At 36.3% G+C, this 22,899-nt stretch overlaps 1 protein-coding gene across 1 annotated transcript in view; it reads right to left on the reverse strand.

Moving 5' to 3' along the window:
- Nucleotides 1–7,075: 7,075 nt before the first annotated feature.
- TEKT4 (tektin 4) overlaps nt 7,076–22,899 on the reverse strand; it is a 42,819-nt gene continuing 26,995 nt past the window's right edge. The window contains exons 3-6 of the mRNA XM_051969390.1: nt 21,879–22,022; nt 15,360–15,582; nt 11,810–11,964; nt 7,076–7,472 (exon numbers count right to left, since the gene is read on the reverse strand). Of these exons, the coding sequence (XP_051825350.1) occupies nt 7,256–7,472; nt 11,810–11,964; nt 15,360–15,582; nt 21,879–22,022 (739 nt within the window). The 3' untranslated portion in view covers nt 7,076–7,255. The remainder of the gene's footprint in view (nt 7,473–11,809; nt 11,965–15,359; nt 15,583–21,878; nt 22,023–22,899) is intronic.

Raw genomic sequence — 22,899 nt, forward strand, 5'->3', positions numbered from 1 at the left:
CCAAAAAAACATAAATTCAAATTAAAATAAATCTGATGCTCATCTCACAACCTGAAATTGACAAAAATTATTTAAAAATTGGAAATCATGTTGGAAGGACTGGGAAAACAAGCAAACTAAAACATTGCTAATGGAAATTTAAATGGCTCCATCTCTCCTGGATCTTGATGTGGAATAATATAAGAAAACTGATTAAACTATTAATATTTTGGACTCAGTAATTCCACTACTGGACATATACTCCAAAAAGGTCAAAGATAGAAACAAATCTAATTTGTTTTTATAATATTTACAGTGCCACTCTTTGTAGTCACAAATAACTACAAACAGTAGAAACCCATCAATTGGGAAATGGGTTGAAAAAAATTACAACATATAAATACAATATAATATTATTATACAACAAGAAATAAAGGATAATGAAGAATACAGAGAAAAGATAAGAGGATTTATATGAGCTCATGCAAGGTAAAATTAACTGGTCCAAAAGACTAATAAACATGACTACAACAATGTGAATGAAAGGATTACTAAAAAAAAAAATCTCTGAATCATTAAAAAAATTTAATGCCATTACAAATGAAATATTTTCCCTTATTATGACAGAGAAATAAGTTTACTGGGACAAAATGTTTGATTAGTATTAGATGAATTTACTTTATTGGATGTTTTGATCATTGATTTTTGTTACAAGAAAAAGTTCCATTTGAGTCGTGGAAAGTGTTGGCATTGAAAATGTTTTTGTGTATCTCCAGAGGTAGTTATGCTATAAAAATAAAAACTATCAATATAATAATAAGTTTTTATAAAAAGGATGTCAAATCACATAAACCTTATCTCCTTTATGGATATAGTCATCAAACTAGCAGACGCAGAGAATTGTTGAAATTTAGCTTTAATTGGATTTTAGCAAAGAATTTAAAAATATCTCTTGAGAAAAAATATGAGAAATGAATAAGCTAGACAATAGTACAATTAGTTGCATTCAAGAGATGTAATTATTAATGATTCTTTGTAAACCTGGAAGCAGGTATCTGCTGGGAGTAGCTCAGGCATCAGCATTTCATGTTGTGTGAATTTCATGTTTTTTTTTTAATTGTTACTGTGGTTGCTATAACTTGGATAAAGACAGATGGCACATTTGAAAATTTGCACATGACACAAAACTTAAAAGAACAGCTGACATAAAAGATGGCAATCAAGACCTAGAATTATCCTAATATACTAATACATTAGTCCAGATGTACCAAGATGAAATTTAATATGGATTATTAACAATTAACAATTAGTGGATGCCCATCAGGTGGGAAATGATTGAATAAATCATGATATATGAATATTATGGAATATTATTGTTCTACCAGAAACAATCAGCAGATGATTTCAGAGAAGTCTGGAAAGACTTATATGAACTGATGCCAAGTGAAGTGAATGGAACCAAGAGAACATTATACACAGCAACATGATTATGTGATGATCAGTTCTGATGGATGTGGCTCTTTTCAATAATGTGGTGATTCAGAACAATTACAATAGACTTGTGATGGAGAGAGCCATCTGCATTCAGAGACAGGACTATGGAAAATTAAAGTGGATCACAACATAGTATTTTTACTTTTTTGTTGTTGTTTGCTTGCTTTTTTATTTTTCAAGGTTTTCCTTTTTGATCCGATTTTTCTTGGGCATCATGAAAAAATCTGGAAATATGTATAGAGGAATTGCACATGTTTAGCATATATCAGATTACCTACTGCCTAGGGAAAGAGGGAAGAGAGGAAGAAAAAATTGGAACACAAGGTTTTGCAAGGATAAATATTGAAAATTATCTTTGCATGTATTTTGAAAATAAAAAAAGTATTATTAAAAATTTATACTAGTAAATCAAACAGTTTAATATTAAGAAATAATATTAATATATTGAATTAATAAAATATCAATAAATAATGCATATTAATACATGGCATATATAATGCTTTAATATTTGAAAGACATCTTAAATTTGTTATCTCAGGTGGATACATAAGAGCCCTGTGGAGAAGGTATTATAATTAATTTCATTTTATAGATGATGAAACTAAGATTGAGAGAGATTGTGATTTGCCCACGGTCACACAATGTCCACACCTAGATTCAAGTTTAGATCTTCCTGAATCCCAGTCCAACAGTATTGTCCATGTCACTCAGGTGACAGCCAGGTATGGTAAGATTAATTAATATTCTAATCCCCTCCACATTCTATTCCCCAATTCTGACAAATTAGGCTATTTTTTCCCTTAAAAGATATTGAGAAAGGCCCCAACTTTGGGACCTTTTCACTATTTGACAAAAACTGGAAAATTAGAAACTAGTATGGCAGAAACTAGACACTGACCCACACCTAACACTGTACACCAAAATATGGTCAAAATGGTATCATGATCTAGATATAAAAAGTTATATTATAAGCAAATTAGAATATCATAGGATAGTTTACCTCTCAGACCTGTGGAGGAGAAAGAAATTTGTGAGCAAAGAAGAACTAGAGATCATTGTTGATCACAAAATGGATAATTTTGATTATATTGAGTTAAAAAGTTTTTATACAAACAAAACTAATGCAGACAGGATTAGAAGGGAAGCAATAAACTGAGAAAACATTTTTACATTCAAGGATTGTGATTAAGGTCTCATTTCTAAAATATATAGACCAGTGACTCCAATTTTTAAGAATTCAAGCCATTCTCCAATTGATAAATAGTCAAAGAATACAAACAGACAAAACAAAATGTTTGTGGCACCCCTTTTTGTAGTAGCTAGAAACTGGAAACCAAGTGGCTATCCATCAGTTGTAGAATGGCTGAATAAATTATGATATATGAATGTTATGGAATATGATTGTTCTGTAAGAAACGATTTCAGAGAGATTTGGAGAGATTTACATGAACTGATGCTGAGTGAAATGAGCAGAACCAGGAGATGATTATACATAGCAACAACAAGATTTTATGATGATCAATTCTGCTGGACATGGCTCTCTTCAATAATGAGATGCTTCAAAGCAGTTCCAAGTGATTTTGTGATGAAGAGAGCCATCCACACCCAGAGAGAAGGATTATGGGAATTGAGTGTGTATCACAATAAGTGATTCTCACTCTTATTGCTGTCATTCACTTGCATTTTATTTTCTTTTTCATTTTTTTCTGTTTGGTTTTATTTTTCTTGTGCAGCATGATAATTATATAAATATGTATGCATATATTGAATTTGATATATATTTCTAGCATCTTTAACATATATTGGATTACTAGTCATATAGGAAGCAGGGAAATTGGAACATATGTTTTTGCAAGGGCTAATGGTGAAAAATTATCCATGCATCTGTTTTGAAAATAAAAAGCTTTAATTTTAAAAGAAAGTAAAAAAAAAAAAAAGATATTGAGATATTCTTCAAGACTTGGTTGGCTCAAAAAAAAAAATAAGGTCTCAAACATTTGAAGCAACTTTCTCATTACCTGAGTACAAAGCAGCCATGAGGAATACAAAGGAACTCAGATGCTTGGCTGGTAAATCACAATGGGAGCCTATCATCTCTGATTTGGGGGATCTCTTAGCTTCTGATTCAGCTATGCCTTATTAAATGTCTTGTTGTTCATTTCCTGCAAATTCTGAATTCTACAAATGTCATTTTCTTCCAACATGGAACCTAAAATATCGGGAATTGGCCTAAGTAAAATCTAGCCCAGAACACCCATTTTACAGTTGAGTAAACTGAAGTAAGAAGTAGTGAACTGACTTGCCCAAAGTGACATAGCTATTAAGTATCTAACGCTGAATTTGAACTCAGATCTTCCTGACTCCCAGACCCATAACTCTATCCATTGGTCTACTTAGCTGCCTAAGTACCTAAGTATTCAAGATATTTATGTGACTTTGGGCATGATAAATCACTTTATCTCTCTGAACCTCAGTTTTCTCATCCATAAAATGAGAATAGAACTTACCTTCCTCCCTTTCTCATAGGATTGTTCTGAAAAAAAGCTTCAAAACTCTCAAAACATGATATATGTAGCCCCCTGCAACCACTATAGGAGAAGGAGAACTCAGATTCATTGTCTCCACTTTTCTATAATTATTCTCTGGAAATATTTTCTTCTTTACTCTCAGGCACCTTTTCCTGGCTATCTAATCGGAATCCAGTGAATCAGAATGCCTGGTGTTATTAGCTGAGCCCTGAGCCTCTTAACACAGCTTAGGAATATTTGAATGGAAAATGATTGTAATTAGGGAAATCTTAATAATTTATTCCCAATAAGAACTATAATTAAGTTTGTAATTTCTCTTCTGTTTTGGTTAGTTAGCTGGGACAAGATGGAGGTGGGAATAGAATATACACTATTTCTTGCATGAAGACAAAGTATCACTGGGAAGGTTTTTTTTTTCCCTGTAATTCCAACTATCACATATTCTCAGGAAAGGGAGTGTGATTTGAGGTACAATGGACCTTGCTCATCTTGTGTGCCACCCTGGAAAGGGTACAGGTTATTAATTTGTCTCATCCTCCTTCCTTTTGCATTCTGCTATCTCACACAGTGCCCTTAGTCCCTCAGCTTTGGACTTACATCAGAGAGTGCTTCCTGTCCTGGGCAGAACTGATTGAATATGTCTGGCTGATGTCATTTATTGGAGAGCAAAGGTTTGGGCTTTTAATTCCCCAAGTCAGAATGGTTAGCAGTCACGGCTAGTGTGCTTTGAGGATAATGGACTTCAGAGTGAAATTGGCTGTCACAGAGGACAATGCTCCCCTAATGTAGTTCCCTGCATCATTTCAATTAAAGTACAGTAATTTTAGACTTGGTTTTAATAAGGCAGTCAACTCTCAGCTCTGTGTTAATGGGAAAACAGAGATAAAGGGAATCTGTGGGTCAGCATTAAGTGCCATCTCTTTACATCATCTGAGCTACTGGACAGACTAAGCTGATCTCTTCTTTAATGAGATTGGTCAAAATAACCAGACTAAATGTATGATGCTGCATTAGTGGTCATTGATTTGAATCTTCTCATATGCAATCATAGAATCTCAATGATGGGAAGGGAGTTCAGAGTTCGTCTCATTCAACCTCATTAGCTTCTCTTTACTGCATCAACAAGTATCCAGTCAATCTTTGCTACCTGTCCTCTAAGTGGTCAAGATCTTTTTGGTCATGGGACAGAGGAATGGAGTAGCAGATAAGAGGGTGGGTCTTAATAGTGAAGAAAACCTGATTTTAATTCCTGCCTCTAACACTTATTAGCTATGTTATATGGACTGGGCAAGGCACTTAACTTTATCTCCTTGCTGGAAGAGATTTACTTCACAATAATTCTTTATGCTGGATAAATTACCAAGTCAGACCTTTCTGGCATATCTGTCTCCTTCCCAAGATGGCACACAAGATGAGCAAGGTCTTTTGTCTTTTGTGCATCAAGAGACATTGATCTTTTTTTTTTCCCCAGCAATTCATTAATTTCTTTCTCCCCCACAATAATATTTTTCCAAATATATGTAAAGATAGTTTTCAGCATTCATTTTGGTAAGACTGTGTATTCCAGATTTTTTCCCCTCCTTTCCTTACCTCCTCCCTCACTAAAAGAGCAAGCAATCTGATATTGGTTAAACATGTATAATCCTTTTAAACATATTTCCATATTTGTCATCTTATGCAAGAAAAATAAGGTGTCCTTCCTTTTCATGAGAAAATGTGATTTTTTGGCAAGAAAATAAGAGTAGATCCATATTGTACCACTACTACAAAAAACATAAAAAAGGGGTAAAATGCTTGACAGTGCCTGATATATAGTATGTGCTTAATATTAAAAAAAAATATTCTGTAACTTGGACAATTTAGTTTCCTATATTTGCCCCTGTTGTGGGTATCAGAGGAAGCCTTTATATGGGGTTATCATGGTTCTAACATGGTTCTAGGGTGGGTATAGATATGGAAGAGTAAAAAAAAAAATCTTATGTAGCACCCACAGAAGGGTATTCAAGGTAGTTTTCCTCAACAAGGAACATAAAGTATCATTAACTGTGTTCCTACTATGCCAACCCCAACTATTATAACTCCAAAACCAAGCAATATATTCCCAATATGCAACCCCTTTACTCTTTCCACTCCTATTCTGACTCCAGCCTTACCTAAGCAACTGCCATACTCATGTTTGTAGGTATAGGGAAGGTAAGGGAGAAGAGAAAAAGGAAATGGAAGAAATGATAGGATGGACGAAGAAACTGAAAAAAGCTGCTTGTAGAAAGAAATGATGCTAAAAAGGGGTCTTTGAAGATGTCATATGCTGCTGAGAAGGGATATTTGTAGAAAAGAGTATTCTGTTTCAAAAGCCTTATTATGGGGTGATAGGGCTACCAAGAAAGAGTGTGTAGAAAACTCTTGAGAATGCATTTGGGAGGTATCTGAGCATGATATAAATGGAAATAGCCTTAGATATTGGAGTTAAGAGATCCCATCCTGGCTCTCTCCTATCTTGCATGACCTTGGTCTAAGCTCCTCACTTCAGTGGGTTTCAGTTTTCCCATGAGTAAAATGAAAGTATTGGATGAAGGTCCTTTCATCTGAAACATTCTTTGATTCTATGACCTTCTTCCCAGACTCTTGAGAAAAGCTTATTGACTGGTTAATTAGGGAGACTAGATTAAAGATAAATGAGCAGATGCTCTGTAATGTCTTGGAAACTAGCTTGTTATGGGAAAAAAAGATACTATATTTGGAGTTAGACTTGATTTTGAACCTTGGCTTTGCTACTTAGAACCTGTTTGACTTTGGGCAAGATTCTTCCCCTTTCTAAGTCTAAGTTTCTCAAACTATAAAACCAAGAGATTAGCAAAATAATTTTTAATGTACCTTTCTGCTTATTCTCAAAATTCTATAATCTATGATTTGTGTCCATAATATAAAGATGATGAAAATGAGCAATTATTTAGTAGTTTAAGATTTGTTTTATCTTCACAACAACCTTGGAAGGTGTGTTATCTTTATCCCTATTTTGCAGATGAGGAAACTGAGGCAGGCAATGGTTAAATGATTTGTCCAGGTACATCAAGTTTTTAAGAGCTTAAAGTTAGTTTTAATATACTAGAAGGAAGATGTATAAAGGTAAACACATTTTATTTAGTATAACTGGCACTTTCTATTATAGAGTTATGCAATTCTTTTAAAATAATAAATGCAACTCTGAGTTTTCTTTTGAAATGGGGTAGTCTTGAAAAGAGGGATTTGAGTCCCTATTGGTAGCCAGTCAGCCTGAGGATGGTGGGGTAGCGGGAGCGATGTGTCATGCACTTTTGACGGTCAATGAACAGACTATTATTTTTGATGGAAATTTCCTTCTCCAGAATCATCTGAGTACCCTCCAGGTTGTGCAGGGCCTGCTCTGATTCCATCAGCTTCTCTTTTAGAGCCTTGATGGACATGGTTAATTCTTCCACCTCACTGGCCAGTCTAAATCACAAAGACACAGGAGAACAAAGAACAAAAGGATTATAATGAGTACATTCACTGGGGTAATAGAGGGGTATGGCAAGGGAAGAGATCTTGTATCCCATGTTATGAATTCAAACTGAATAGGATATCAAAGATAACTGAGTACACACATATGTGCTAATTTTACAGTTGAAGGAACTGAGGCCAAAGGAATTTCAATAGTCATGGTCACCATAAGTAGTAAGTAGCAGGACCAGGGCTAGAACCCAAGGCCTCAGATGTCAAGTACAATTTCCATTACACCATTATGTTTGTCCAGGTGGAAAGGGAGAAGCAATGAGCTAGAAAACCAGGCCTCTGGTTGTGATAATGACCTTGAGTGTCTATATAAGCAAGTGTATAATGGAAAATAGTGAATTGTATGGAAGTCATGCTTCAGCATCTTGAGGGTTTATCCCACAAAAAAAGAATGAAAAAATCCATTAGATGTATTTATTGTCATCAAATACATAGCTATCTTCTTTTAATAAAAAATTATTTAAATTCAACAAATACATAGCTATTTTTTTAAATAAAAATTAACTAAATTCAACATAAATTGAATTCCATCAAAATAGTGTGTTTGTGTGTGTCTGTGTGTGTGTCTACAGAAGTAGTCTGGCAAGAAAATAATCCTGAACCAGGAATCAGGGAAATAGGGTTCAGTGGCAGAGTGGAGGCAGTTCCTATAGTCTCACTAGAGCTGATTGGTAAATGTTCAATATGAGTTAAATGACTTACCAAGAGTCACACAGATAGTAAGTGTTTAACGCTGGATTTGAACTTGGGAAGATGAATCTTCCTGACTCCAGGTCCCCTGCATGTTATCCATTGCCTCACCTAGCTGTCCTACCTCTATGTCTTTAGCAATTCATGAATCCAAGTGATTTTAAACATTATTTTTAACTTTTGTAAATGTTCTGACCTAGTAATTAATGAATCTGTCTGTAAGTCAGGGAAGATATATGTTCTGTCGGTGGGGAAAGTACCTACACTGACAAGATCATGAATCTTGTAAAGCATCCTAGTAATAATGATGCTATGTGACAGGGCTTTAATCACTGGTTCTGATCAGAGTGTAGTTGATCTGATCCATCAAGCAATGTGATAGATGTGTGAGACAAATTTATTTCCAAAGAGATGATGTGGAGACCTTGGGTGGAAAACATCTAATTTGACTTCTTAGATTGGATTTATGGAAGGCTGATCTGAATAAGTACAGGGAAAGCCACTATCTGGTAGACAAAATTTGGTGCAGTCCATCCATTTGTTCTATCTGCAAGTGCCACAGGCATTGTCAGGGCTGTGTATGCTATTGACTTTCCCCATGACAAACATTTACTAAGTTCCTATTAGGTACCAGGGACAACGCTAAGTGCTAGTGATACAAATAAAAGCAAAAACACAGCCCCTGCCTCAAAGATCTCACAATGGGATGGAGGCGAAGAACAAAAATAATACCCAGACTTTGTACAATATACAGAGAAGTTCCTTGTCGTATCAAATGGTGTCACAGTGGATAGAATGCTAGGCCTGGAATCAGGAAAACCTGAATTCAAATTTGACCTCAGACACTTACTTGCTGTATGCAAGTTACTTAATCCTGTTTGCCAATTTCCTTATTTATAAGATGAGCTGGAGAAGGAACTGGCTAAGAAAAGCTCAAATGGGGTCATAGTCAGATGTGACTGAAGTGACTGAACAACAATAATTATAACAATAGTAAGTACCTTATGAGTTTATGGTGAATAAAGAAATATTATCCATTGCCTAGACAACTCAACGTGGCAGATGGACTTGATACTCTTTTCTTTCCAAATCCAATTCCCTTTTCATTCACAGCTGTAGTCTCACTCTGTGACCACCACCAAGTCATTTTTTTTTCTTTTTTTGCTTCTTCCTGTGTCCTTTCTTGCTTAAATCACAAATTTAATAAATCCTTGTCTTAGCTGAATTTGTCAATATTCAAAACCTTTTAAAAAGCAAATCTTTTAACCTCCCTTGGAGGGATGATCTAGCATCTATCTGCCTGATTTCTGTCTTTACTTCTCAGGAAATCTCATTGATATTTCTAGTCAGGTCATCTCTTGTTTAGGGCTGTGGTCTTCAGCTCTCATTAAAAAAAAAAATAAAATCTTGTTATTTATTTTTAACAGCATTTTTTAAAAATTGAATTCCAAATTCTTCCCCTTCTTTTAGCTTCTCCCTCATCCATTGAGAAGGCAAACAATGTGAAATCAATTATACATGTGAAACCATGCAAAACATATTCCATATCATCCTTAAACATATACTTCAATCTGCATTAAGACTTTATTCATTTGCTCTCTAAGTGGATAGAAATTTTTATCATGAATCCTTTGGAATTCTCTTGGATCACTGTATTGATCAGATGCAGCTGAACATTCAATATTGCTGTTACTGTGTACAGTTTTCTCCTGGTTCTGTTAATTTTATATTGTTCCTAGAAGTTTTCCAAGATTTTTCCAAAACCATCCCATTCATCATTTCTTATAACACAATAATATTCATATGCCACAATTTGTTCAGCCATTCCCACATATGATGAGCATTTTTAAAATTTCCATTCTTTACAGCACAGAAAGAGATGATATCAACATTTTTATACATATAGATCCTTTTACTTTTTTTTTTTTATCTCTTTGAGATATAGAACAAGTAGTAGATTTGCTAGATCAAAAAGTATGTGTAGTTTTATAGCCCTTTGGGCATAGTTCAAATTATTTTCCAGAATAGTTGAACTAGTTCACAACTTCACCAACAGTGCATTAATGTCTCAATTTTTTCCACATTGCCTTCAGCATTTTCCATTCTCTTTTTCTTTCTGATAGGTGTAAGATGGTACCTCAGAGCTGTTTTCATTTCATTTTCCTTAATGAATAGTGATTTAGATTCTGCTACTTTGAAAGAGGATCAGCTGGAAGGTACTCTGTGAGATACATTAATGGAAAAAATGATCTTTATATTGAAATGTGCTCTCATGGAACTAATAGATTTCCTTGTAATCTTTGAATAATAAACATCAGTGTTCTGCTGCACTTGGATGCATACACAGGGAGAGATCCCTTGTACAGAAAGGCAGAGCGGGGAAAGTATCCAGGGAGAGCTGGAATCTGGCTGCTACTGATCGATCAGACACAGAAGGGATCACTTGCCCCCTCCCTACAATTATACAGATAAACTGATGCCAAGAACAGAGGATACCACTTGACAAGAAAATGGCAAAGTTTGGGCTCTCCATTTGTCTGGTCACATTTTGTTTCAACCAGGAGTGTTTGCTTTTCCTCTAGTAAGGTTGTGTCATGATAATATTAACCTATTTTATTGATAATGCTATATCCTTGCCAAAGTTTCTTTAAATAGTTGATTAAAGAAGTATAAGACTTCTGCTCTTGTCCTATTCTCTGAGAAATACTGACTGCCTTTATAACCCTGAACAAATCACTCTTCCACTCCATTCCCCCAAGCAACTCTTTATGACTCTACATTTGCCTGGCTGTATGAGTGGAGGAAATTTTCTCACTAGAAATTCTTGACACCAATGAAATCCAAGACTCATATGCATCCAAAGGTTTAAAACAAAATAAACAAAAAATCCCCATTTTTATTCCACAATACTTCTACAAAATAGGCACTATAATTTTTTTAAGTAATCATTATTTTAGAGAAGAAGAAAATGAGATTTGGAAAGGCAAAAGATAGTATTAGATTTTGGATTTGAGCCCAAATTTGCTGACTCCAAATTCAGTACTTCTTCTCATAACCAAACTGTTTCTTGGCAAAAAAGTACTATGTGGAGTCATATGACCATGGCATTCCCCCATCCCTAGATCCACATGTAGATGATTTTATGGCTAAGGTAAAAGATTTCATCTATTCTCCAATTTCTCTGAAGGAATCCTAGGAAAAATACTCCAATTCAGAGATTATGTGCTCTAAATATAGACTTCTAGAAATTTTGACTGTGTCCTTTCAATATGTTGGATATAAGCAGAATTAAAGGAAAATTAGATGATAATTCTTCTGGAGATGTAGGATATTATGCTCCTTTGTGTATGAGTAGAGAGAATATTGCATTATTTAATTTCCTTTTTACTTAATATATTTATTAAATGTTTTTGCTAATGTACCTATGTATCTCTAGAACGATCTAGCAACAAAATACTATAAAAGATGAGGATTCAGACTATACTCGGAATTATCCCAAAGCAACCCCAGTGATCTTCTGATTAGCTAATGGGGTGCCATATAAGTACAAAAACATAATCTATGTGAAGCCTGGCTAAAGTCATTACCTGATTTGTGCATCGTCCCTACAGAGGTCCACATTAGGCCTTTGAGATCGCTGATAAAGCCTCGTCTCAGCTACTCTCAAGGGGGCTTCTTTGTCTTTGATAGCTTGTTTGAGGGATGAAATGTTGTTTTCCTGGTCAGTAATTTCTCTGAGTATCTGTGGAAGAAGCAAAGTGTTTACACAGGAGATTGAGCATCTGTGGTTAATATGGATAGCCAGCAAGCTTAGGGAAAGACAGCAGTCTAAAAAGAGTGCTTTCACCAAGTGACCAAGAAAATGGCAGAACTGAGCCAGCCCAGTAGATGGTGAGACCCAGGGATATGTCATATACCTAAACCCAGAGGCCCAAGTCCACAATCATTTCTCTTTCTTCTCCTTGCAAGACTGGAGACATGACTCTCCAAAGCACTCCCTGTGAATTCTATCTTTTACCATGCTCTCTGAGCTTGACCAGAGGGAAAAATGAACCCCTTGACTTCTCAACTCAGGCATTTAAATGTTCCATAAGGTAGATTTAGGCTTCAGATTCCACCTCCCCCCCAGCCCTTGTACCATGTTTTCTCTTTGTATTCCTAAGCATTATATCACTTCTAACTGTATGTATTTTGTTATTCTAATGACTGAAATAGAATTGTCCCTAAAGCACAGGAAAAGCTTGGAGATGGTGCTGACAGGGACAAGTTTATGGCTCGGTCCCAACATTCATTGACCAGAGATCCTGGAGCCAAAATAACCAAGGAAATGAGAAAAGGGATAACAAGAAATGTGTACAACTATTTGGAGACTGCAGGAAATTTTCTGTTCTGTACCTGCTTTTTGCTAGTGGAACCCCAGCCTAAATTTGTTTAATAAAAGAAACCTGATAAATCATTGCCAAATTGGAAATGATAAAAGGTCCCAAGAGCTGCTTGAGTCAAAATGGCTAAGTATCCTGTTCACTTAACACCCCAAAAACACTCTGCTAGGGAATAGTGGGGGAAGTTATAAAAAGAAAAGTGTCATAGAATCACATATCTAGGTTTCTTAGAAGTCAATGAGTCCAATTATATCATTTTATAGATTTAACTGGGGATCTGTTCTTACTCATCAAAGAGGTGGAGGAAGGAAACACGAGAGGGTGAGAGGCAAGTTTTAGCTGTGTAGTGCCAGTCATGTCACTTTGCAAGCCTCACTTTGCCCATCTGTAAAGTTCAGGTGGTATGTGATAAGTTGGAAAGGACTTCCATTTTATTGATGAAAAAATTGAGCCACAGGAAGTATGCAAAAGGGAAGCCAGTAAGAGACTGATTCCAGTTCATTGCAAAGAGGAACCTCACAAGTGAATAGTGATGAGTTCCACTTCCTGGAAGTCTTCTAGCAGAACATGGAAAACTGTCTGTCCAGAATGTTGTACAGGACACTCCTGCCCTGGCAGGGGTGAGATATAGCAGAGCAAATTGGCCTCTGCTGCAAAGCATAGGAGCTGCTTCCATTCATTCCCATCAAAATTCCCTTAGAATATGACCTACAGTGTCACTCCCACTTTATAACTGTAACAAATTATCCCAAATGTCAAATTATTTTGAAGCAGCTGAGTAGGATCTGCTTTTAGCCAAAAAAAAAAAAACAAACAAAACAAAAAAAAAAACAAAAAACAGATTGGGGCTTGCTGAGGAAGTGAGGACTTGAATAAGAAGTCCCCAGGATTCTTCTTTTTATCTGTGTTAAGTGCTGACAGAGGGAGCCTTGGCTGCTTGTCTCCAGGTGATTCACTGCCATTCACCCAGGTTTGGAATAAGGGACAGTAAGGTGTTTTGTGTGCTTAATCTGGAAGCCCAGGCTAAGCTATGATTCTGGGTGGAAGGGGCTTTTGCTACAAGTTTGTGCTTTCTGAAAATGAGAATTTCATAGAAGACCAGTGATTGGAAGTCATGGAAAGAATTATGGTCTTAGACACAGAATATCTGCATTAGTGGCTACTTCTCAACAATAGAACAATGGATGAAATATTTCAAATCTATGAATGCTTTGATTTTATAAAATGAGGATTTTGAGCCAAACGAGCTAGTTCTAGCCCAAACATTACATGATTCTAGATAATAGGCAGTTTTAGGCTTCCTAGCAATTCCTGACAAAGGAATGAGCTATTTTAGGCTATCATCAGTGGTTATCGAACTGCTTCAAGCGGTGATCAGGTGATGACCAGAATTCTACAGAAGGGATTTCTGCCCTGGGTAAATGGACTAGATTATCTATAAAATTATGTCTACCTACAGAGTGAAGTTCATGTAAATGAACATGTCTTATCTACCCCCTTCTTTCTCTCCTCTTAGATTTACCACTGTTCTAGTATGGGCCCTCATCATATCTAGACTATTATAATAGTCAGCTGGTTGATTTCTCTACCAGAAAGTTCTCTCAACACCAATATAACCTTGACTCAGTTACAAATTAATTCTTCTAAAGTGCAGATATGATTATGTTGCTGTTTAGTCATTTTTTAGTCATGTCCTCATTTGGAGCTTTCTTGGCAAATACACTAGAGTTGATTGCTTTTTCCAGCCCATTTTACACATGAGGAAATAGAGGCAAATAGGATTAAGTGACTTGCTCAAGGTCCTACAGCTGCCAAGTGTCTGAGGTTGGATTTGAACTCATGAAGTTAAAGTTTCTGACATCAGGCTCAATTCTCTCTGTGTAGTATGGCACTACCTAGCTGCTCATAATTATATATGCTCTTTCTTCAATAAATTCCAATGACTCCCTATCACTTACAGGATCAGAAATAAAATGCTTTGAAGTTCATTCCTTCTGTTCCAGTCTCCTTATACCTAACGCCTTTACCTACTCTGTGATCCAATGACACTGGTTCCTTATTGTTCATCACATAGAGAATAATCCATCTCCTGACCATTTTCACCAACTGTCACCCAGGCCTGGAACACTCTCCCTTTTTATGTTTACCTATTGGCTTCCCTGACTGCCTTCCTTAGGTAAACCTCATATAAGAAGCCTTTCCCTATCCCCTTAATGCTAGTGCTTTTCTTCTGCTGATTATAATTTATTTGTTCCAATGGCCATGAAGGCATCTGAAGTGGGTGCTGTGGAGCACTTAAAAGCTTGGTCAGACATAGAAGATGCCAAGGTCATCTGCTACTTTTTAAGCTATTATCAATCATCCTGACTTTTGTCAAGCCCCTGGACCGGAGGAGAAACTGAGGCTGAGACTTTGTACAATTCTGTCTCACTTAAATTCAATTTATTCATCCCATAATATCATTGGTCCCCTTTAAAACCATAAGAAAAACAACATAGTCATCTCTAATTTGTCCTATATAAAGCTTATTTCTATGTAATTGTTTGTGCTGTCTCCACCAGTGGACTTGTGATTTCCTTGAGAATAGTTTTCTGTTTTCTTAAAATCCCCAATGCTTAGCCAGTGCCTGGCTCAGGATAAGTATTTTAAAAATGCTTGTCAATTGACTAACTGGACTTTGAAAGCATGGGCCTGGGGCCTAAGGGCTTTGAGGCAGACATGGTGAGCAGGAGGTGTTCCCAGCACAGGTGCTCACTTTTCTCAGGTGATGCTCCAGCTTGTTTTTGGCGTTCTCAATCTCCTGACAGCCCCTGGTGAAGGCCAGGTTGACAGCATCACACTGTACACAGAGGTCCTTGGAACTGTCATTCAGGATATTGTCAATCAGCAATCTCAGGTTGAGGGACGCTATCTTCTCCCGTTGTGCCCGGCAGACATTTTCCTGACAGTACCTGCCCCATGTTTCTGGGGTGGAGACACTACAGGAATCAGAGGATGGTAAAGAAATTAGTGTTTTTAGGACCAGAGTTTAAGCAGTCATGAAACAAGGAAATACTTCTTTTGGGAGTCAGTAGAAGAAGTTTCTTCACTCAAGGAGTTTCCATTCTAACTGAGGAAATGAAATGGACTTATTCAAGCTGAACATGCAGCATAATTTGTATAGTGTGTGCCAGGTTCTCAGTTCCCATATAGGAAAGAGCAGTAAGGGAGAGGGGCTCACAGCAGAAATAAACTTGGACAGCTTAGAAAAAGTGGCAGATGATGGTCTTCACAGGCTACATTGACTGTGGGACTATAGCTTAAGTCTCTCCCCATTCTAGTCCATTTTTTACTCAGTTGGGAAAGTGATCTTCCTAAAGCACAACCATGTCACACATGTACCGCTCCCTCCCCAGCCCTCAGTTTAATAAACTCCAGTGACTTTCAACTGCCTCCCTCTATTCCATATATTTGGTATTCAAAGTTTTTTACATCTTGCCCCATTCCTACTTTTCCAATATTCTTATACCTTATAACATGGCCTTCATTCTTGTTCTCCATTGATGATACTCCATTTCCAGGCTTGACATTTTTCTTGGCTAGTCCCATGCTAAGAATTCTCCCCTTCCTCACTTTAGCCCCTGGCTCCCCAGGGTTCCAAAATCCTGATTCTTAGAAGAAATCTTTTCCAATCTCTTTATGTTAATGCCTTCCCTCGTGATTATCTCCAATTTATTCTATTCACATTGCTTATTTGATAATAATTGTTTCCACATTGTCTTCCTCATAAGACTGTGAATTACTTGAGAAAATGGACTATATTTTGCCTTTTTTCTGTATCCACAGCACTTGGCACAGAGACTGGCACATAGTAGGCACTTAATCTTATTGAATTACTGACTATAGCACAAAGAAAAAAGTAGGAATCTAAAGAAAAGACAGATCATTTCATTAGTAGGTTTAACCAGAAAAGATAACTTAGAGGAGGAAGAGGAGGAAAAGAAAGAAAGGGAGGAGGAGGAGGTAAAAGAAAAAGAGAAGGAGGAGATATACAGGGTTTGAATTAGGCAGAAGATAAGATTTTGTTGTTATTGTTGTTGGCAGCCACCAATTAAAGATATCTTTGATCTTTGATCTAAGGAAGATAGCAGAATGCTCCTTGCCACAAAACATGTAATTGAACTAGTGAATTTAACTCTCCTTCCTTATAGGGACAATTATCCCTGATGGACTTGATCAAAGTTCACCTCCTCCAAAAAAAATTTTTTTCCTAACAGCTGTAACTATCTTTCTTATATTCCATTTCTACCTTAATATTATTTAGAAAAGAATATTAGTTAATCTCTTATGTTCAAGTATGCATAAGATGTGGGGAAGAGTTTTTAGTATTTGAGGCTGGGATGCTAGAGTTTACACAAAGTGGCTTAGTTGAGTAAGGGTCCCACTTCTTATTCTAGGGAAGGTTCTAGTGGAAAGAATACATTCTTTATATCCTATCATTGTTCATTATTAGCTATAAAACCTGTTATAAAGAGTTTGATTTCTCTGAATGTGTCTCTTCCTCTGTGAATCCAGAAAGTTGAATCGGATTATAATGTTTTCATGATTCTTTCTAGCTCTAAATCTATTATATATTGGAAAGTCTGAGTTACTTAAGGTACTAGGACCCTTAGCCACTCCATGGGTCAAAGTTTGGAAAACCAAGAAAGAGGGGTTAAGCTCTTAAAGGACTTTAAAGTCCCTTAAAATCCCTTGACCAAAAAATCAAACAGAAAAAATACAGCCCATGGTTATAATGTACTCAGAGAAGATCCTGAAGTGCATAAAGGCAATACAGATTATACCTTTGAATGGGATCACTGTGTTCATATAGCAGAGGGGAGAAATAGCTTACAGAAAGAATATTTACTTTTTCCTTTCTATAAGCCTTGGATGGGTTTGGCTACTAGTTGTGATGCCCAAGGCCAGAAACTAACATCTGGCTTCATTCAATCTCTTGGATTTGATTTGGGCTTAGTGACACCTCCTTAGATTCTGGTCACTTTAGCTTGAAAGAACTTTACAGGAAGATGTACTTTTTTCTTTTCCTTCCACTACACCTACTGGGCTCTCCTAAATCAGAATGAATTCAATACCCTTCATAAACCTCAATCAGTCTTCTGCTTAGTCCTAGGCCCTAACCATGATCCCAAATCCCTGTCACCTTTCATACAATGCTCTGTCTGGCCACTCATCAGAGAGTCATTTTTTTCAGAGGCAGATGTCAAAAACTTATTCATTTCTATACCAGGGGTTCTTAACATTTTTTTTTTGTCTAACAGACCCCTTTGCCAATCTGATAAATAATGCTTTATTTTGTTGAAGGAAATAATAAATTTCAGGTAAAAGTTAAGTGAAAATAAAAGTGTATTTTTTTTTATCCAAGTACACACTTGCCTAAAATCTCTCTAAAGATCACAGACTCCAATTTAAATATCTCTACTCTATTATTTCTGGCGAAGTTCAGAACACCAATTTGACAGTTTTTTTCCTGCCCCAGTCTCTATATCTAAAACCGCCTACTAATAGGCAGCTTTGGAGATGCTTTTGAAACTCTAACTAGAGAAATAAGGATTGCACAGAGTACTAGATCTAGAGAAATTCAACAAGGCCTGAATTTGAGTCCAATTATATGAATGCATGTCTCTGAAAAGTTATTTAATTCCTTTCTACCTCAGTTCCCTCATGAATAATATAAAAATTGGAACTACAATTCTATTTCTCAATCTATGATCCTAAGAATACCAGTTTATATTCTTTTGACTTCCCCAATATTTCTTGAATGCTTATCACTTTTAGCAATTCACACCAAGGAAGAGAGAGAAAAATATACAACGGTCAGTCTCCAGGACCCCTGGTTACATGAGAAAGACTCACATGTAGACCATCTTCTTTCTGGGATGAACTAGGGGTATAGAAGCAAGTTGACCATTTGGTGGAGGCGGTTTGCCATCTGTTGGTCACTGGAAGAAACTACACAGCAATGCCCCCTCTTAAAAGAACTAGAATACACTATAAAGTGGGAAAGTGTTGGGGAATACTTCTGAGAGCCACAAGAGAACATCATCTGTGAACCGTGGTAGTTCATTCAGGGAGGCCACGGGCAGGAGTCACAGCCCCAAAGGAGCAATGATTTAGGAAGGCATCAGTAGTCCCAAAGTCTAAACATTTACTAACTAGAGATGAGGCAAGGTAATTTTCTTCTCCAACCCAATTTCCCTCCTTTAGAGTGAGTCATTTAGTCGGTTAGTATTTATTAAATATCTGCTATACACCAGGCCTTGTGCTAAACACTTGAATTATAAAGGAAGGCAAAAAGCCCTGTATTTAAGGAGTTCACAGTCTAAGAAGGGGAAAAAATGTCAAATAATTTAATGCAAACAAGCTGTATCCAGGATAATTTGGCGATTAAGGAGAACTGAGAAAAGTTTCTCAGGCAATATGAGATTTTATATGAGACCTGAGGAGAAACCAGAAGGCAAAAGTGTGGAAGAAGAGTATATAGCATGGGAATTAAATGCCCAGAGATGGGAAATAGAGTGACTTGTGTTAGGAAGCCAATGTCATTGCAAGGCAGGATATGTGGCAGCGAACAAGGCATTAAAAACCTGCAATGGTTGGAAAGGGCTGATTATAAAAGACTTTGAATTCAGCACAAATTTATAAAGCCCAGACTACTTTTAGGTATTTTTCAAGATTATGGAGATGCAAATACACAAATAGTTCCTATTTTCAAGGGTCTTTAAAATAAGGGGGGATGGATTTGTTGTGTCTCTTTTTAGCATTACAAATCACTCTAAGTACAATCTTTATTAGCTGTTAGAGTTTGTCAAATCCTTTCTTCTCTATAAACATCCCTTTGTTCATCTATAAATAACCCTTGTATTCCTTCCCTCACAAAGATATTGAGGAGAAAGAAACTGGTGCACTCCACAGAAATTGAGTGATGATGATGGTGGTCTATAATATGTGGAAATTTCTCTTTTGTGGAACTTTCTCTTTTAAATCCCTGAAGTGTTACTAAGGAAAACCATCTTTATCCAAACCAGCTGCTATTCATTCAATAGATACTCACTAACATCTCATTTACACATATTCTTATAGTTGGCACCTGAAGGATTGGGGATAAGGTACAATAGAAAGGTGGAGAGGAGATGGGACCTATCCCCTTAGAGATCTCATGAAGTCTAGTAGTAGCTAAGACACTGACCTGCATAATTACAACATAATTGTATTGTACAATGTAATTTGGATTAGTATAATTTTAAAGCATAACTACAATATAATTGCCTTGTACGGTGTAATTGTGATTAGTATAATTTTAAAGAGCTAAGTGTAAGTCTAAGGATTGTGAAGTCTTTGAAAGCCAGAGACTCTTTGGGTTTCATTTTTGTCTTCTGTGTTCCCAATAACTAACAGGGTAACATGTTTGTGGTGGGCCCTTAATAAAATAAAAGATTGTTAAATTGATCTACAATGTAAGACAGAGGGGGAAAATGCTAAAGGAGGACTTACCCCAAAAGTAGCCAAGGAATTCATAGTTCAGAAAGCTGTGGAGACCTGAGAAAGCTTTCTGTAGAAGATAACTCAGCTGGGTCTCAAAAGAAGGATTGGGCTTAAAAAATTAGAAACTGAAGGAATTCCCACCTATTGGGAAATGGTTGAACAAGTTGTGGTATATAAATGTAATGGATATTATTGTCATGTAAGAAATGATAGCAGTGAATTTCAGGAAAAAAACTGGAAAGACTTATATGAATTAATGCTGAGTGAAGGGAGAAGAACCAGGAGAACCTTGTACATAATAACAATAATATTGTGTAATGATAAATATGATAGACTTAGCTGTTCTCAGCAATACAGTGATACAAAATAATTCCAAAAGACTCATGATGGAAAATGCTATCCACATCCAGAGAAAGGACTCTGGAGTCTGAATGCAGATCAAATCATACTATTTTCATTTTGGGGGGTAGTTTTTTTTTCCTTTTATTCTGTTTCTTTTTTTTCACTAAATGACTGATATGAAAATATGTTTAACATGATTTCACATGTATGATTACTTGAGAAATTTGAGAAGGGAGATAGACAGGGAAGGAGGGAAAAATTGGGGAATTCAAAATCTTATAAAAATGAATGTTGAAATTATCTTTACATTTAATTATAAAAAATACTATTTACAAAAGATGGAGGTAGGCCTTTGATAGATGGACATGTAGAGATGTAGAAGGAAATGTATTCTACACACAAAGAAAAACATGAGCAAGGGCACTTGGGAAGGAAAGCATGTGATGTGACCATGGACGATAAACTAATTTGACTAGAAATACAAGAAAGTTGTGTGTCATGTCTTTGGAAGCTACTTGGGGCAGAATGTTGAGAACCTTGGATACAGACTAGAAAGGGTATACACCTGTTGGATTTGTTTCAGAAATGCTTTTTCCATTCATTCAAGGTTTATGAGTAATGCTGAGAGGAGTATTATGATAAAAGGTGTGGTCTATCTCTGCTAATCAGTGCTCATCCATGGAATGGATATGAGGGAAAGGGAATGGAAGCATAAAATCAGATAGGAAGATTTAAAAATGATTCAGGAATCCCTGTGCAACAAGAGAACTGTTTGGTTCTGCATGCATATATTGTATCTAGGATATAGTGTAACCTATTTAACATGTAAAGGACTGCTTGCCATCTGGGGGAGGGGTGGAAGGAGGGAGGAGAAAAATCGGAACAGAAGTGAGTGTAAGGGATAATGTTGTAAAAAATTATCCTGGCATGGGTTCTGTCAATATAAAGTTATTTAAAAATTAAAAAATAAATAAATAAAATCAACTCTTCTAACATAAAAAAAAAAAAAAAGATTCAGGAAAATCTGAATCTTCTGACTGGTAGCAGGGTAGTAAAGTTAGAAAAAGGATGCATATTCATTTCTACTGTGTCACATATTCAATATGGATTAAGCATTCCATTTAAAACTAATGTTAATGTTAATTTCCAGAACATCACAATGTTCACATTCAAACATAAGCTTCATAAGCTTAAAAATCCATTTCAAAGCTAAATTGAATTAAATAATAGATTATAGTAGGCACTTTTCCACTCTACCAGCCCAAATAAAAAGTATAGCTGTCCTGGTTATTTCTCCCCTTCACTCCAACTCATACCACAGTGACTGATATATTAGCATTCACAGCAAATAATAATAGCCCGGAGATCACAGAAGATGAGATGTCAAAATAAGCAAAGAGGTCCTGACCCGTCATCTAACTTGGATGAATGAGGGTGGAACTGAACAGTGGTGCTTTCGTTGTTGTAACCGGAACACAGCACATCAATGTTGTAGGTATCAACCTTATCTGACCAGTCCATTTCACAGAATTCCTTGTGGTCTCTGTTCAGCCTAAAAGGAAAGGAGGAGGAATATTGGGAAGAAATTCAAATGGATTAAAATGTAAAACGATCACATAGAAGTCAAGTGGAAGTGTCCCAAAAGTGCCTAAAAGATTTTGATCCCTGATTGCTACAAGGGAACAGACATAGTATAATAGAGGGAATGCTGAACTTGGAATGTTGAACTCATGTTCAGTCTTAAAACCTGGTTCTGGAAATTATTAGCTGAAATACTTCACTCTAGATTAGTTAGCTGGATAACTAGTATAGCTACATCCCATATGACTTCCTTCCCACAATTTTTCTTGATCTCTGTTCCTTGAAACAAATATGCAGCATCCATTCCCCCAACTCTTTCTTTGCTGAGGCAATTGGAGTTAAGTAACTTGCCCAGGGTCACACAGCCAGGAAGTGTTAGGTGTCTGAGCCTGGATTTAAACTTAGGTCCTCCTGAATTCAGGGCTGGGGCCCTCTCCACTGTGCCACCTAGCTGCCCTGCAACTTCTAAATCAAGAAAAAACTAAAGTTTGTCTTTAATTATATCATCTTGGGCACTTCTCTCTCTAGGGTCCTCATATTATCTATTTCTCTTTCATCACCCAAACTTGTTTTTAGATATTTCATTCACCCATAGGTGACAGAGACTAGAGCAACTTAAAAGTATAGGATAGCATCAGACCAATGATCTGAAAGTCAGGAAAACCAAAACTCAAACAAGACATTTTACTTTGGAATCTTAGTTTTTCCATCTATATTTCTGTTACACATTTCACAGGTACATAGGGCTATAGAGTTATATAATGTTAGAGCTGAAATGAATCTGGGAGACAACCTAGTCCAAAACAGTTCATTTTATTGTTAAGAAAATGAAGACTCCCCAAAGCTAA

Source organism: Antechinus flavipes, chromosome 1, assembly GCF_016432865.1.
Source record: "Antechinus flavipes isolate AdamAnt ecotype Samford, QLD, Australia chromosome 1, AdamAnt_v2, whole genome shotgun sequence".
NCBI lineage: Eukaryota > Metazoa > Chordata > Mammalia > Dasyuromorphia > Dasyuridae > Antechinus > Antechinus flavipes.